The following is an 18,136-nucleotide window of genomic DNA, read 5'->3' as shown; positions in this document are numbered from 1 at the left end:
ATGATGGAATAAATGTCACTTTCAATACAAATTGTCCAGAATGCATATGTGTTTTACAATACATACATTACACAATTAACATCTCCTAAAAACTGACATTAAAGCAATTCTCAGCTGACTATGTGAGTTTTAAGGTAATGGAATAAATGTACACTTTCAATACGAACTGTACACAGAGCGTGCATATACGGCACAGGCCCCTATGAGACAGGCACGTATGAGACACACTCCTACCAGACACATCCTTACAACACACTTACCGCACACTGTAATGACACACACTACTATAACAAGTGCTCCTACAACATACACTCCTATCATACTCCTATCATACATGTTCCTATGAGAAGTGGACCTTCTACACATGAGCCTAGTGCACATAACATGTGGACGTACAACACATGCTCACATGCACCTACAACACATGCATCTATGACACATGTACCTATGACACATGTACCTATGACATATGCTCCTACCAAACCTGCTCCTACGACATATGCTGTTACAACATGTGCTGCTATAACAAGCGCTCCACCCATGCATGCTTCCACCACACACACTATTACACTAAAACCTCCTATGATGTAATCCTCCGACGTGCGCTCCTACAACACATGGTCCTATGGCACACACTCTTATAACACGCACTGCCTACCACAGAGGCACCATCAACATGCACTGCAATCAAGTACACAGAGCGTATTAGTTTTAAAGTTGGTACATTAGAAAAATTAACATATCCTAAAAACTTACAATAAAGGCAAGTCATAGCTAACTTTTTAATGTGAGTTTTAAGGTATAGTAATAATTGTACACTTTCAATTGGAACTCTCCACAGAGGGTATGGGTTTTACAGTTCCTACATCACACAACTAAATTCTTCTAAAAACTCACATTAAAGGCAAGTCACAGCTGACTTTGATCTCAGTTTTAAGGTAATGGAATAAATGAACACTTGTCATAGGAACTGTACACAGAGTATGCACCTATGAAACATGCACCTACAACACATGCACCTATGGCACATGCACTTACAATACATGCTTCTATGAACTGTGCTTCCACGACACATGCTCCTACCATGCACACCCTTACAACACACACTTACCAAACCATTTTACAACACGCACTCTAATGGCAAACTCTTCTATAACACATGCTCCTATGCCACGTGGTCTTCCAACAGGTGCTGCTATAACAAGCACTCCTACAATACACTCATTTTCCTATGACACGCACATCTACTAAGTATGTGCCTACTGTGGAAAACATGTGGACATACTGCACATGCTCTCACTTGCACCTATGACACACGCTCCTAAGACACCTGCTCCAGCCACGCATGCTCCTACCACACACACTCTTATGATACACACTCTTACAACCCAATCCAACAACATGTGCTCCTACAACCCATGGTCCTACAACACACACTCTTACAACACATACTAATACCACAGAGGCACCTACAACATGCCATGTAATCATGTTCGCAGAGTGTATGCATTGTGCAGTTGGTTCATTACAAAATGAACATGTCCTAAAAACTCACATCAAAGGCTAGACCAAGCTGACATGTCAGTTTTAAGTTGATGGAATAAATCTACACATTCAATGTGAATTGTCTACAGAGCGTAGGGTTTTACAATATGTACATCACACAATTAATGTCTCCTAAAAAAAAACACATTAAAGGCAAGCCACAGGTGACTTTAAAGTTAGTTTTAAGCTAAAGTAAGAAATGTACACTTTCAATAGGAAGTGCCCACAGAGCATCTGAGTTTTACAGTTCCTACATTACACATCTAACATCTCCTAAAAAATCACATTAAAGGCAAGCCACAGTTGACTTTGATGTCAGTTTTAGGGTAATTAAATAAATGTGCACGTGTCATATGCACATACAACATATGCACCTATAATGCATGCACCTACGACAGATGCACCTACGACACCCATGCTCCTATGCCACATGCTCTTATGACACATGCCACAATAGCAAGCGCTCCTGCAACACCTACTCCCATCATACATGTTCCTATGACACACGCACCTACCAAGCATGCAGCTACTGCAAATAACATGTGGACAAAATACATGTGCTCTCACTTGCACCTACAACATACGCTCCTACCACACACACTCCTACCACACACGCCCCTACGGTGCGCACTCTTATGATACACACTCTTACAACACACTTCTACGACATGCGCTCCTACAACACATGGTCCTACCAAAGAGGCATCTACAACATGCGCTGCAATCATGTATGCAGAGAGTATGCATTTTACAGTTGGTACATTACAAAATGTGCATCTACCAAAAACTCATATCAAAGGCAAGTCACCGCTGACATTGATGTCGTTTTTAAGTTGATCGTATAAATGTACACATTCAATACAAACTGTCCAGAGAGCGTATGAGTTTACAATATGCACAATACACAATTAACATCTCCTAAAAACTCACATTAAAGGCAAGACAAAGCTGACTTTAATGTGAGTTTTAGGGTGATTGGATAAATGTACACTTTCCGTATGAACTGTCTACAGTGCATACAAGTTTTACCGTTCCTACATTACACAATTAACATCTCCTAAAAACTCACATTAAAGACAAGTCACAGCTGAGTTTGATGTCAGTTTGAAGGTGATGTAATAAATGTACACTTTTCATAGAAACTGTACACGACACATGCACCTACGACACATGCTCCTATGACACATGCTTCTACAACACATGCTCCAACCACACACACACTCTCACAACACACATTCTTATGACACACTCTTAGAACACACTCTAATGGCACACACTCCTACGATGTGTGCTCCTATAACATGAACTGATATAACACTTGCTCCTTCAACACACTTGTATAATACATGTTCCTATAATACACTACTACACATTTACTACACATACCATGTGGATGTACACACATGCTCCAACCACACAGACTTGTTTTACAACACACACTCTCACAATGCACATTCTTACAAGGAAACTTACCACACACTCTTATGGCACATTCTTATGACACACACGCCTACAACGCGTGCTCCTATGACACATGCAGCTACTACATGTACTCCTACTTCACACACACATACACACTCTTACAACACATACTCCTCCTACTCATGCGTCGACTACACATAATGTGAACAAATGGCATATGCTCTCACATGCACCTATGGCACATTCACATATGACATTCTCCTATAACAGAGGCTCTATGACACATGCTCCTACCACACATACTCTTAACACACACACACTATAATGGCACACATTGCTATGACACATGCTCCTACAATACATGTTAATATAACACACGCTCCTACAACACACACACTTATGATATATGTTCCTATAAGATGTACGCCTGCTACATATGCACGCATTGAACATAACATATGGACATACGGCACATGCTCTCGAATGCACGTTGGACACATGCACCTAGGACACTTGCATCGACAATACATGCTCCTATGACACATGCTCCTATGACAGACACTCCTACCACAACACACACTCTTGTGATACACACTGTACTGACACACTCCTATGACATGTGGTCCACTGACATGCAATGCTATAATAGGCGCTCATACAACACATGCTCCTACAACATGCTCCTACAACACATGCTCGTACAACACCCATGATACACAAGCTTGGGATACAGTCTAACAACCCTGAAACTTACAACACATGTATTTACGACACATAGGGCCTCATCACAACAGGGATGTCATTTAGGGGTCACCAGGGGTCGCAACTGAGACCCCCGAGCTCTCCATTGCTACCCCTGTGGTCTCCCTTGCTACCCCTAAAAAAAAGAAAACAAACGTTTTTTCTATTTTTTTTAATTAAAGTTCCTGGGCTATGGACAGCACCATGTGGCTCTTTGCTTCTCGGGTGACTGGCTTTCTTGTTCAGGCCTCTTTAAAAAAATATAGGGGTTCCACAAGTCTAACACGCTCAGCAGTGACCGTAAATAAGAAAGAATAGGCATACCAAATAATTTGTCTTTCTGGAATTCTATACAATAATTGCTAGACTCATTAAAGATTTATTTCAGGTGCACTTCGGGGGGTGAGTCACTGATTGAGTCTGTTCTTAAACACCTCAACTCAGCCTTTCATCCTTCTGAGGTCGATAAATGAGTACCAGCACAGGTTGGGTGATACCGTACGTATATGTGTCCTATATAAAGTGCTTAAGTTCAAGTGCCATATAATTATCATTTGGCCATGGACGTCTGCTTGCATTCAGAGTCATTGGGTAATATGGGCCTATACACACTCATGTTAACAATATATATGGCAATCCATTCTTTTATGAAATGTATATCACATTATAGTGATATTGTAACCATATTTTGGTATCAGGTAATAATATTGCCATACATATGGTTGCCGTAAATAATATCGCCGGGAAAATGTTGTGGCGATATTATTTAGGTGACCATATAAAAAAAAAAGTTTGGGGGTTGCGGGGGTGTCCCCCGCATGTTCCATGCAATAATGTTGCCACAAAAAACGGCAATTTTTCGGCGATATTTTTGCATGGCGAGATTTTTGTGGCGTCATTATTACATGGAACCCATATTTTTCATAGTGTACTTAGGAAATATGTTATGCCACTTCCTGTTTTATCAAGGGGTTGAAGGTTGTGTTCCATTGCTTACTGGGATATCACTTTGGGGTGGGGTCAAATGACATCACTTCCTGTGATGTCATCAGAGGTCAAGCGTCATGTGATGTCACTTCCGCCAGCCCTGGCATTTTAGTGAAATGACGTTGCTGCATTACAAGTCTGCTGGTCCGGACCGGCAGACTACAACTGTGCCTTCTGGTGCCTCTGGCCCGGCAGGTCTGACCTGCCAGGCGCATAGGCCCCAGCAGGCAGAGTTTTCACGGAAGCACCGGCACTGTTAACAACGGTGGCAGTGCTTCCATCTCCTCACTCCCATAGAGTCCTATCGGAATGGGGACTTTTGCGATTTCCACTGTCTGAGATCCCGGTCCGCTGGGACTTGTTATGTCCCGATGGCACCGGGATATCAGGCGGCAGAAACTGTGTTATGGGGTTGGCGCCAACCTCATAATGAGGCCCATAGACTTACGCCATGCACTGTTATGCAACATCCTCTTATGCCACACACTCACTTATTCTACATGCTCTTAGAACACAGGATGCTATTACAACAAACACTCACAATCAATAATCATGTAACTGTAATAAAATACACAGAATATTTTCAGAAATAAATCTACAACAAAATATGCATAAGCACTCAAGTCTTCTACTTTACATATACAATATTTATTAACAACTTTATAAATGGATAAACATACAAATATGAATTAACAAAATAAATGTCATTGTACATACATGTAATTTACTAAACAATACATGTAACATTATAAAAATAAAACATACACAGAACCAATAACAAATTATGAAAATATCATATACAGTAAAATCTTAGTAACATTCACTTCTAGAAATAACATTAACATATACACAACATGTATAGTCCTCACACTGTGTATAAACAATGCAAACATGTAATATGTGTGCTAAATGAAATGGTCTAAATAATGCAAACTCTAAATACTAACAACAGCAGCACAAATGTAATCTACATTAAAACATAAATAACAACAGTTTAACATTTGTATTAAAAACAAACAAATATTCACACAGTACATTACTGTGACTTAAAAGCATTACAGAGCTTAAAACAAAATATTGCCAAACAAAAACAGGGTGAGTTAAGGTTGCCATAATTTATTTTAAAGTTTATTATGTTGTTATCTTAACTTTATTATTTCTGGTGTTTGTAGATTTTAAGTTTTTGTTGGTTTAACCTTAACTGTTTTGTAAAAAAATGCTTTTCAAATTATATATATATTTCCAACAAATATCTATTCACAGGCCTCTTTTTCAAAACCAAAAACCTGTCTTGTTTGTCTTATTAACATTTCCAACCTTGAAAAATATATTAAATTGCAATATACTTATTTTGTTTAATTTGAAAACCACCATTCGATTTTATATTTTGTCGGACTGCAACCAATTTTTGTATCAGCAGTTGATGTCATCACATCTGTATAGCCCAAGAAAGAGATTTATGACGTCTCGAGTTGTCTCATGTCAGTGATATGCTGAGCCATCCCAGGCTTTTAAATTCCCATCACACTGTATTCTGTATTTATTGTGGAAAAATGTAACTAAACACTGTACAAGAACACAGATGGTTGTGAGATACATGTCTGTGTTTTCAAAACAGCTCAACCCTTACCCGTGACAAATTGAGATCTTTGTTTCTGTATATCTTTGATTCAATGAAAAAACTTTGCTAAAGGGACTTGATGGTTAAGCTGCGCTACTAAAAACCTATGAAATTCCATGAAAACACTCTGTTAAAGGGAGGTTATGGTTCCAAGTAAAACAGAAAAAGCCCTGAAATTCGCCAGTTATGGTAAACTAAGCAAGCATAACTCGCGCCACCACCGTGCACTGCTAAGACTAACACACAGGGCATCAAAGATGACATCACAAATGTCATTGATGACATCACTGATGACATCAAATGTGCATTTACCTTTCATGAAAAGTCTGTACAAGGGATTCTTATTGTAATGTTAATAAAAAAAGTGTCAAAGATCATTGGAATAAATATCATGAGGTACGTAGTGCATTAAGTAATGCATTAATCCAAATAGCATTGTATTATGACTTTTTTCCAATATACTAAGGTACAGATGTAGTAACATAGGCATAGTGTGCAGCAGACATGGAGATGCAATATTAATAATCTTGCCATGTTAAATACTAAAATTACAAATGCTTTCTTATCAGAGTCTTGCATACTGTGAAACATTTAATAAGTACCTAATCAAACCCACTTACTACATTATTGCATTACTGGACACAAAACACAAACAGACAACAACACATACAAATAGAGCATATGAAGGGAAAGTGAAGTAAACAAAAAAAAACAGCAGGATTACCCGATAATCTTCATAACATAACTGATTATCTTCATGCACAGAAATGATTGCTCTGCTTCAAAGCTACTACTTCCCTATATATAACTATCACAAATTGTGACTAGACCCTAAGGAAAGTAGTGTAAGTGCAATGTGTACAAATATGAGCATATCCAGGGAACGTACAGTAACAAAAAAACAACAGAACTATAAGACAGTGTTGATAACCGTACTAATCCTCTTCATACATAAAAAGCATTGCTGTCTTCCAAGTCTGTGTTTTCCCCTTTGTATATGTTTCATATGCTTTCAGTGGACCCTAAGTGAATTACTGTAAGAACATATTTGAAGTATAAGTCCACAAATATAGTACTTTATATTATAGTATTATGAATTTTTAGTTCCTGACTGTTACTGGCCTAGATATATCAGTAAAGGAAAAAAGAGTGAGCCAGACATGTGTTGTCATCAATGACATTTGTGATGTCATCTTTGATGTCCGGGGTGTTAGTCTTAGCAGTGCACGGTGGTGGCACGAGTTATGGTTGCTTAGCTTACCATAACTGGTGAATTTCAGGGGGTTTTCGGTTTTACTTGGAACCATAACGTCCCTTTAACAAAGTTTTTTCATGGAATTTCATAGGTTTTTATTAGTGCAACTTAACCATAATGTCTACGAACATCTGATTTCATTGCAGACCTTCCGGAGAGTGCAACATGAACATATGCTGGCGCGCGGCATGATGACGTGTCCAAGAACCCATATACACTTCACGATAAGATCTGTGCTTCGCGGACAGTTCGGAACTGCATTTTCTACTGATCTAGGAACTTTCAACTGCAAAATTTCCCTTGCACAGCTCCAACACTGATTCCTACTCATCCATTAACAATCTAGTACACAGTACATACTTTTAGCAAAACTGCTATTTATCTTCAAATAGAATCAGCTAATGCCATCCCTCCTCCCCAAGAGACACCACCACTGCTGTAATCAAGGAACATGAGAAACACTGCCCCCTACCTTAGAAATAAAACACGCACAACATTTTCCCCTGTCCACCTGCCCCTCCATATTAGTGTTTGGTGCCTCTTCCCTCATTTCCCTCCTCACCTTTCATTCTAAGCTCTCCTGCCAAAATAAATACATCCAAAAACAACAAACGACATATTCCTTTAGGAACCACCTTTCACTGTTAAAAAATAGAACTAAAAAAAAAAGTATAGACTCCATCTACTTTATATTTCTCAGTAAAGTACATAGACTCAATAAGATTTTCCAACATTTCCATTTGCAGTTTGTGTTATGCTAATGGGAATATTGTGGTGGTCATCCTCCATTCCAGGGACTGGAACAGTGGATACCGGCCCAGCAGCCCAAGTTATCAGCCCAAGCGATAACAGGGTCTCTGGACCATTATCCCCCCACCAATCCAGCCCCTGATATGGGGGATGAAGGCCATTAGCAGCCTAGGTTCCCAAAGCGGGAACCGGGATACTAAAAAAGAGGAAGGAAAATAATTTTCTAAGATGCCCACCATGGAAAGGGAAGGCGGGGGTTCCATACAGGGCCCTTCTTCGCTTTCCATGGGAGCCTGCAGATGGCAAAGAGAGAACCCTATGACCATACTACCACAAGCACATTTTTCTTCCCTTTCAAATCTATCCTAATTTCGAATAACTTTACCACAAAGACAGTCCGAGGTGGACATGGCCAATTTGATCCTATGTTTTGTCCCTTGTGGTCATGGCCAGTAGCCAGATTGTCTGGATCATGACCTTATTCCATGACCCAGACAATCTGGCCACTGCCCATGGCCACAGACTACCCCTCAGTCACTAAAGGTATACTGCTATTTTTTGTAGCTACATTATGACACTTGTCAAAAAATAAAACACTGGCACATTTCCAAAACCATGCTTGATGGTCCTTGCTAATGCTCCTTACGCAGGTTTGCTGGAAATCCACCCATGTTTTATTTTTTCAAAAGTGTCAAATGGATGCACATACAATCATCATTTAACCTAGCTCCCACTTGACAAAATCTATTCAGACTTTACGAAAACATTTATATCTAGATATATAATCTTTTTGCAAACCTTTGTGTAGATTTGTCAAATGGCACCTCATTTATAAGCCTTTATATTATTTTGGCACCCCGCCTCTAATTTTGCCCCATCTTGACAAAATCCCACCAAACTTCGCAAAAACTAGATCTATTATCAGTTTCCCAAATTAAGTGTAGATTCGTCAAATGGCACCTTATTTATAAGCCACTACATTATTTTGTGACCCCCCCCTCTAATTTTGCTCCCTCATGACAGAATCCCACCAAACTTTGTAAACTCATTCGGAATCAGGTCAGAAATATCCCATCCCATCCTCATCACCCCTCACCTCCCCAGAGATTATTTGATAAGTTTGACAAGTGCAATGCTCAGAAAATATTATTGTCCCGAGGGTTCGGGCATGTATTTTTAAACATACGTTGATCGATCGCACAAACATTTCCAATGCACCTTACCTTAGTTTTCCTCTTTTGTACACATGCGAAATCTGGCAGCAGGGCGCGGCCATCTTGTGCTAATCTTATCGGTTGCTGCATCGCCCTAAGGTGAACTGCCCTGACGGCACTAAATCATATGCCCCGGCCCTAAACTTCACATCACCAAACCTAATGATATTCTCTGCCTTTTTCAGTGACGTTCCTGGGCAGCGTAGCCAAACACGCCCACTCAACACCTACGTGACGTGACGCAGAACCCGGAAATCAACACACATCGTCTCACAACACAGCACGTCACAATTCGGAATATGAAACCATACTTTAAAAGGAAACAGTAAGACAGTACAATTTGTAAAGTACTTTTATTTCACAATAAACGCTCCGAGAAAATCCGGCTATTGCCATATTCAATCAAATTGGATATTTGTTTCTTTGCTCGCGATCCGAAAATGTTTATTGTGAGCCACGTGTTGTTCTTTGTGCGTACACAAGGTGTTCGTTTTGGGTAAAAGAAGCGCTTGGGTCGCACAGTGAATTCCAGGGCTTGTACATCAACTTGGGGCTAGACCACTGTAAAGGATGTTATGGTGCTCCTAATCGTTAGTACAGTGTAAGGGCATATGGGCCCTTGGCGATCGTCCCAAAAAAGAGTCAAATATATCCAGTTGTTCACAAGTATCTGCAGCTGCCGGTTGAAGAAACCGGCAGTTGGCATCTGGAATCTATGACAATCGCAGAATGGCAGGATGTACCTGTTTCGAAAACATAATAGAAATGTGTCTCAGTAGCCGATCTATATTACACTTTATCTATTGACTTATTAATTCGGCATAGAGTTTAAACTAACGATTAGCACAGACATGAAACAATGTCAACAGAGAGAATACAACGTGGAAAGTACTACACAATTTGCTTCCGAGGACATTGCTATGTAGTATGATCAACTCTAAACGAGATACAGAAGCTGACGCTACAATTCGGGGTGCACATAGATGGCATTTTAATGAAATATTAGCAGTGAACCTGGGAGAACCGAGTAGTGGTCTACATGCATCTCAATGCTGGTCTACCCATGTGGGCGCTAGAAAGAACATTACACACAAAGGTTATACTTGCGTTTCATTGCAATATGCCACACAGAACAAAGGAGTAGAATGTAACCCAGAAATAATGGTCCGCTAATAAGTTGATGCTCGTTCAGGTATAAAATCGTCGAAAATCAAACTTACATTATATTCTGCATTTCCATTCTCTTGGCGCAACTCAGACCGTAATGCAGACTCTGTTCGCACCAACGATTTTTCATAAACTGAATTTACATGTTCCTTAGTTCAGTTTTGGAATGCATAACCTTATCACATCTTACATTATTACACCCTTCCTTTTATTCAATTCCTTTCGGAATGGTCCCTTTCTCTCAAGGTCAAAAAACAATTGAACCTTGTTCTGTGTCCGATGCGTGGGCCTCCGTAGCTCGCAAGCACAAAAATTCAAAGCTGGTGACCTTCACTCAGAATGAACATACATTCTTAGTTTGCAACATCTTGGCTCACCGCATCCATGAGAACTGTAATTGTGATGCACGGGCACATGAGGAAAAATGTGGGGGCTGTCCTTGCTCGATGATCGTGGCGCTGCTGAGGGGTAGGGAAACTTTGCAATGACAGAATGCGCCCTACTCCAACTTTAGAGTAGAGGGTACACAAAAAAGAGTCAAAGTGTTTCTAGCAATAGCCCCATCTATGCTTAGGTCACGGACACCTTCACTTATATAGCCTAGATCTCATCCCTTTTGTGGGATTGTAAGGCAATTGTAAAAACTGCAGTAGTTGAAAAAAAAAATTAACCAAGAGGATACATTTTAACAGATAAATTGGATGCTTTATTTGGACACTTCTTAAAAACATTGTTGATCAAAAAAACAGATGGTCATCATTTGTACCTGGATTTGAACTGTTCCACGAGCTCTGTTTTAGGTGGACAGGGTACGCTGGCAATGTTTTCTGACAATGTATGTGTACTCGGAACAAAATCGCACGCAATTCCATGATTATACATCTCCATCCCTTGAGTGCCGAAATGCAATCTCTTTGGCCTGTACTTTAGGCACATATTGTGGAACACCTCCAAATCTACCGTGTGACAGAATGCTGTGAGTCCCGTCAGATCTCTTGAGAGTTTTATCAAACACAATCTTCTCAAGTGCTTTGTGTGGAGGCAAAGATGGAATCAACCACTTCTTCTTCCGTTCCTGCACAGGACTGTTCACGAACATCCTAACTGTTCGGACTTTCGCGACAAAAAACATCTATTTTTTGCTTATTGCAGCCATATCACATACCATCCTCATCACCCCTCACCTCCCCAGAGATTAATTGATGCAATGTTGTGTTTTAATATGTTTTTACCACGATGTCCGCGGACACCGGACACGGATCCAAGATGGCGGGCGCATCAAAACAATCTGACGCACCTCATGCTTCATCCCAGCCAATCAGCCGACACGTCGCATGTCCGCGGACATGACGCAAGCCGATTAGCCAATCAGTGTCCTCTCTATGGAGCGAACATGGAAGTGTGTCCGCGGAGCAGACTTAGCTAACACTAATTTTTTGTGACCTACTTTTTGGTCGTTTAAAAAATAAATACTGGACAGATTTACAAAAGCATGCTTTCAGGACCAAGCCGCTGCTCCTGCCGCAAATTTGGTGAAAATCCGTCCAGCGGTTTGGGCTGTAGGCGTGAGCAAAGTCTTTTCCCTATTCAGTCTATGGAAAATAAGTATGATCAGTACCCCTTGCAAATGAGGAGAAAATCCTTGTGTCAGAGTCATCCACACGCAGTTTTATATTTACTAAGGTTGACACAGACACCAAAGAAAATCTTATCTATAAACTTAAGCCAGCTAACCTTTATGACCCCATACCTGCATATTTGGCTAAACAGCATGCACCAGCTCTGAAAGAGAGTATTCAATATTTTGTTAATGCCTTACCAAGGCTGTGTGCCACCTGATATAAATAGAAAAACATATGTTACTCCACTCCTAAAAAAAAAAAAATCTTTGGACTAGAAATCTTTGTCAAACTATTGCCCAATCGCCGGCCTTCTGTGGCCTGCAAAAATTCTGGAGAAAAACGTAACTACACAGCTCCAGAATTTTATTGGAAGAACATCATATCCTGGACATTTTTCAGTCAGGATTCAGACTGGGCCATGGTAGCGAGATGGCATTGGTGTCCATTTTGGGGCAACATGTTGGCGGCTGCCGATGAGGGAAATGTCAGCATGCTTGTCATGCTGGACTTGTCAGCAGTATTTGACATGGTCAACTATGACATCCTCATTTCAAGACTAACTTCAGTAGCACAGGTGTTGGATAATGCTTTATAATGGTTCTTCTCTTTCCTAACTGACTATCTTCAGCAGGTCAAGTTGGATCTGTACATTTCTGAACCACTACCAGTTATCTAGGGGGTCCCTCAGGGTTCTTCCCTATCACCACTATTGTTTAATGTCTACATGCACCTGCTTCTAAAAATCTTTGATCAATTTGAATTGCAATATCACTCATATGCCGATGACTCTCAAATCTATGCCCGGCTAAAGCAACCAGCCGAAGCATTAGCCCAAGTTTTAATTTGCATTGACAGAATAGAGAACTGGATGTTGGAAAACAAATTGCAACTGAACCCCTTTGCATAAAAAAATGCAATTTACATGTTAATCAGATCATTAAATGAGTGTATGGTCAATTTAACTTGTTGAAGCCCATCCTACCTCTCATTGGAGAAAATTACGGCTGAACAGTTGTGGGAGCACTGGCTAGATTATTGCAATACCCTAATTATGGGCATTTCAAAGTATCAACTACAGTGACTTCTGGTTGCCCAAATTTCTGCTGTTAGGATAGGTTTCACAGGGATCTCCACTGGCTCCCACTGCAGGAGAGGGTCTTGTTTAAGACCCTTTGCCTGGTTTTTAAGTGTGTCCGTGGCCTAGCACCACCCTACATATCCTCTAAAATTGCAACCTATTGCCCCAATTGATCACTCCGATCAACTGGCAAATGCCTGCTGGTGGTCCCTGTATCTAGGTCTGATACCTGGGGTAACAGACCCCACCTCAACACCTCCCAACCCATTTTAACCCCTTACCCCACCCGCACATTTATATATATATATTTTTAAAAAATACATATTCTTTCGTTGTTTTTTTGATTCCTTTAAATGTCATTCTTTGTTTTCAATTTGACAAAATCACTGCATACCATTCCTATCATTCTGCGCAGAGCTCCAATGTTATAACCTTCTTTTTCACCTATTGGTGCTCGCCACAGAATTAATTTGTGAATACATTATTTCAAGAAAGAACACAGACAAAGAATACCATACAATCACATCATGTTTTGCTCATTTTAAGCACATCAACAACTAGCTCATGATTGGAGCTCACTGCAGAATGATAGGAATGGTATGCAGTGATATTGTCGAATTGAAAACAAAGAATGACATTTTAATGAATGAAAAAACAACTGATAAATATTGAATTAAAAAATATATATATATATATATATGTGGGGTGGGGTAAGGGGTTAAAATGGGTGGAGAGGTGTTCGGGTGGGGTTTTAAACATAGCAAACGGGTGATTGGGTGACCCCCCAAATAAAAAATTCAATGAGAAATTCGATATTTTCTCGTTGATTTAGGTTTGTTAAAAATGTATTCTTTGTTTATTCATTCGTTAAAATCACATGTAACCGATACGAATGAGGTTGCGAATACATTTGCCTTGGTTGCTACACCTAGGTAATCAAGCTGCACCTCATTGATTAAGACAAACGTAGCCGTGCCTGCAGATGGAAAGGATAAGATGTTGAGAAGGGTCCACTGTCGGCTCTTCCTGCTGTGCAGAACTACCTGAGGGTTTCTGATATAAGTACAATATACATTTATGTTTGTGGAAGCCTGCCCCGACTGACATTGCCATGGTTGGTTCCGGTAAGCACTATCAACACACATCCATAAGCTCATACCGTTTGCATTCAGACACTGTAGACAGGGTATCCCTACATATTATCACCACCAAAAATATCACCGCACATATGGTCGTTTGGATTTTTTGGGGGGATAATTTGTGGGAGCGAGGGTTGCGGGGTTGTCCCCTGCCCATTTAAAAATAATGCAGAGTTGCAGAGGTGTCCACCGCAGGGTCCATGGCCCAATATCGCTGCAAAAATATGGCAATATTTTTGTATCGTGATATTTTTGCGGGATATTAACACATGGAACCATAGACAGGTACTAGCCTTTGTATCGTGACACATGGTTGAAAAAATATATCATTTAACACTTGAGGGTTTAGGCTACTCCCATGGAATTTGACCCCCAGATTGCACCCACTGAGGTGACAAAATCCTGGAGTTGGGTCTGCAACACAAAATGCAATATTAGGTGGGGATACGCACTGGATTCCTATTAGAGCAGAAAATAGTGGTCCTTCACCAGGTGATGCACTTTCCCTTGATCACGTTCCAGGGAATATAGCCATCCGTCAGCCAGTGGTGGAATGCAAACTGCCATTACATAACTGGATGAATTGGCACCACCCAAAAATATAACAAAAAAGGTGCCTGGTGAAACTATCACTAGACGTGATGAAGCCAAAGGTTGTAGTAAATTTGCAGTAAATACTACTGTAAGTTATTGAAACAATGTCCAATTCAATTTGTTCAAAATCAAAAAAATAAACATTCAAAAATGGCTTTGTGAGTAAAAATCTTATTTATTCTTCATTTTCATATTTTTTAATTCAGAGGCCAATGTCGCTGATGCATTTCGGACGCCAGTCCTTCGCCAGGGGGCGAACTCTCTTCTGTCTTGGTTTTGTTCGGCATGTCTCCTTTTTCCCGACCTCGCTGTCACTCTCACCTATTACCAGCGATTTTCAGGAGGCAAACACTGGGGCATCTCAGCACCTGCTTGGATATAGGGGAAGGAGGGAGGGCATGGCAAATAGCACACGCTTGTTGAGACACACTGGGGGCCCCACCCATAGGGAAATTAAATAGCCCGCAGCTCACCTCGACCTAGCACAATTCTTTCTACCTGTTGGCCCAGTAGAGCATTCGGTAGAGAAAAAACAGAGTGGGGCTAATGTCCGTTTTCCACTCAGTTGGCGTGTGAGGGATTACTTTATTTTATTATTTAGATCTGCTTGAGGTTTCGGACTACGTGAGGAAACAATGCCCACCTCCCCAGACAGGCGGCGATGCTTAGGTCATTTGGGACAGTTGTTATTCTTTTCAGGGGACACTCACACACACGTTCATGTCATTATCTGAAAAGTCACATATGTAGGCATTATTAGGTTCAACATGGACTTCTAGCACTTGATAAACAAATTGTTGAGGGAAGCAGGTACGAATGCTACAGCACATGGCAGTCTTTGTTGCAAGTGGCTATTGATTTTGTTCTCTGGCTGTTGGTTCACTGTGCTAAAGTTGATGACACAGTTTCACATGTTAATTGCCCTTGCTGTTCACCTAAGTTAAGTAGTGGTAGGCGTGTTGTGACCGCGCCCAACTCCATCATGGCTGCTTGTGTAGCCAATGGCACCCCTGCATCTTCACTTCTGGCCTCCCCACTCACAAGTGGCTTCCCACCTTGGTCACACGCCAAAGAACTGGTGAGTCTTTGACCCCTACAACAATCCTGCTCACAGGCCTGGCGCTATCATACTGGACCCCCGACAGCAATCTATGCTAAGCTCAGAGTCCCGGGCTGTGGACCGCTTCTGCCACCCATGGTTTTCAAAGTCTGAGTATTTTACTCTGAATATCTGGTTTCATGTATTAAAATCGCTGAAAAAATGGCTGTGGGCACAATATTGCGGCAAAAAGGCTGTGGTTCGCAAAACCCTGGACCCATTATACCAGTTAAGAGAAGCGGGGGACACCCCCGCAACCCCTCTCCCCTTAAATGGTGTAATGATGTACACCTTTAACGGGTCAAACCACAGCGTTTGTGCCGCGATTTTTTGTACAGGCGGCATTCTTTGGAAGAGTGCAAGTGGGCCGGATAAACTGGCTGGTGATGCGTGGGAAAAGCTCTGGGGAACCCCCCAAATACCTCCTCCGTTGTCAGCCTTGCGGAGGGGGAATACTTGTTCAGCTTTCTTGCACCTGTTCACAAGTGACTGTCACATTTCACTGCAATTTGAATTATGAAAGCACCTCTTCTATGTTTAATAAACTTTAAGCATTTGTATTGTACTTATGCGACAGTATAACATATGCCCTGTTATTACATACTTGTAAATGTTCAGCTCTGTGAGTGATATAAGGATTTATAATATAAATTAGCATACATGCATTTTTCAAATAGGATACGCTACGCCATTTACTACTTCCAAATGAGTGATTCTATTGTGTGCGAGTACATATGTAAAATCCCAAATCCTAATGGAACCTATGTTTCAAGAGCGTGATGCATGTTCTGTAACTTTGTTTGAAACATTTAGGAAGGGGTGCTTAATTGCATGTTTAAACACTGCACCACATTGTTTCTAACCAAAAGAAAACTCCCATCTTTTCAGAGGTGCTAAACCCTCCATCCAATATAACAGTTCACCTGGATGCCAGGAAGCTCACTGTGGAGTGGAAACAGCCTCGCACGAGTTATGCTATTAGGTCTCACTGTTTTAAATATGAAATCTCCATAAAAGATAAGGTAAGAAGTTAATCTGGCTTGTCTGTGGCAAACATAAATGCATACGTATGCCATGTGTCATGTTGATGTTTGAAATATGTTTGTTTGCTTTCTATTTTTCAAAATAATAGACTTACTAACCACTCACTCTTGTGCTCCCTGTGGCTGCATTGTCTATGAAATGGCAGACATCCTGAGAGATATAGGTCTCATTCCTGATTGGCTGATCAAACCAGACGATTCTATAAAGAGTGCCAATAAATATATAGCCTCTGAATGTAGAGGATGACAGTTGCAAGGAATGGCGGGTCAATGAAGATTACCCCTGCTTACAGCGCAGGGAGTCCTGATTCTATTAAAGGCGTGGAGGCCAGCATTATGCTTCAACTTCTTCAATCTACTCTTCAGCAGCTTCAACACTTTACAGAAAAACAAACAAAACTTGGCCATTTGCATTTATTTTTCTTTGATATCTGCATTTCCCTTTCTTCTGATCTGTTCTTGTAGTCCATTACACTTGCTGTCTTTAGCTACTTCCTGCCTCTGGCTCTACCTTTTCTTTGGCTGCTCTGAACTGAACTGCCTAAAAAGCCAAACAATAAAGTCACACTCCCACCAACAACCCTGATGAACTCCTCCGGGATGAACTTTGCCATGCCAAATTCCGCTCCCTCGAAAAGAGCAGACTCGCTCCTAAGTCATCTGGTAGTCCGCTCAGCCGGCCTTCTGATCATCTCCTGTAACATCAGAAGGACACCATTAAGGAGAGAGAGTGCACTGGCCTGTTCTTTAATACGGAAGAAATCAAATTAATACATTGTTAACATACAGTGCATGCGCTGGGCGGGAAAGTAATGCTTGCCTCTCTGCCTTTAATAGAATCAAGACTCCCTGCGCAGTA

At 40.8% G+C, this 18,136-nt stretch overlaps 1 protein-coding gene across 1 annotated transcript in view; it reads left to right on the top strand.

The window, feature by feature from the left end:
- The window catches only part of LOC138526343 (interleukin-5 receptor subunit alpha-like), a 427,945-nt gene that overhangs the window by 292,752 nt on the left and 117,057 nt on the right, over positions 1-18,136 (top strand). The window contains exon 8 of the mRNA XM_069636979.1: positions 17,123-17,256. Within this exon, the coding sequence (XP_069493080.1) occupies positions 17,123-17,256 (134 nt within the window). The remainder of the gene's footprint in view (positions 1-17,122; positions 17,257-18,136) is intronic.

The sequence above is a fragment of the Ambystoma mexicanum genome, chromosome 7p (assembly GCF_040938575.1).
Source record: "Ambystoma mexicanum isolate Mex_15411 chromosome 7p, UKY_AmexF1_1, whole genome shotgun sequence".
Lineage (NCBI taxonomy): Eukaryota > Metazoa > Chordata > Amphibia > Caudata > Ambystomatidae > Ambystoma > Ambystoma mexicanum.
The sequence above is the reverse complement of the archived record's forward strand: the minus strand, read 5'-3'. Positions and strand labels throughout refer to the sequence as shown.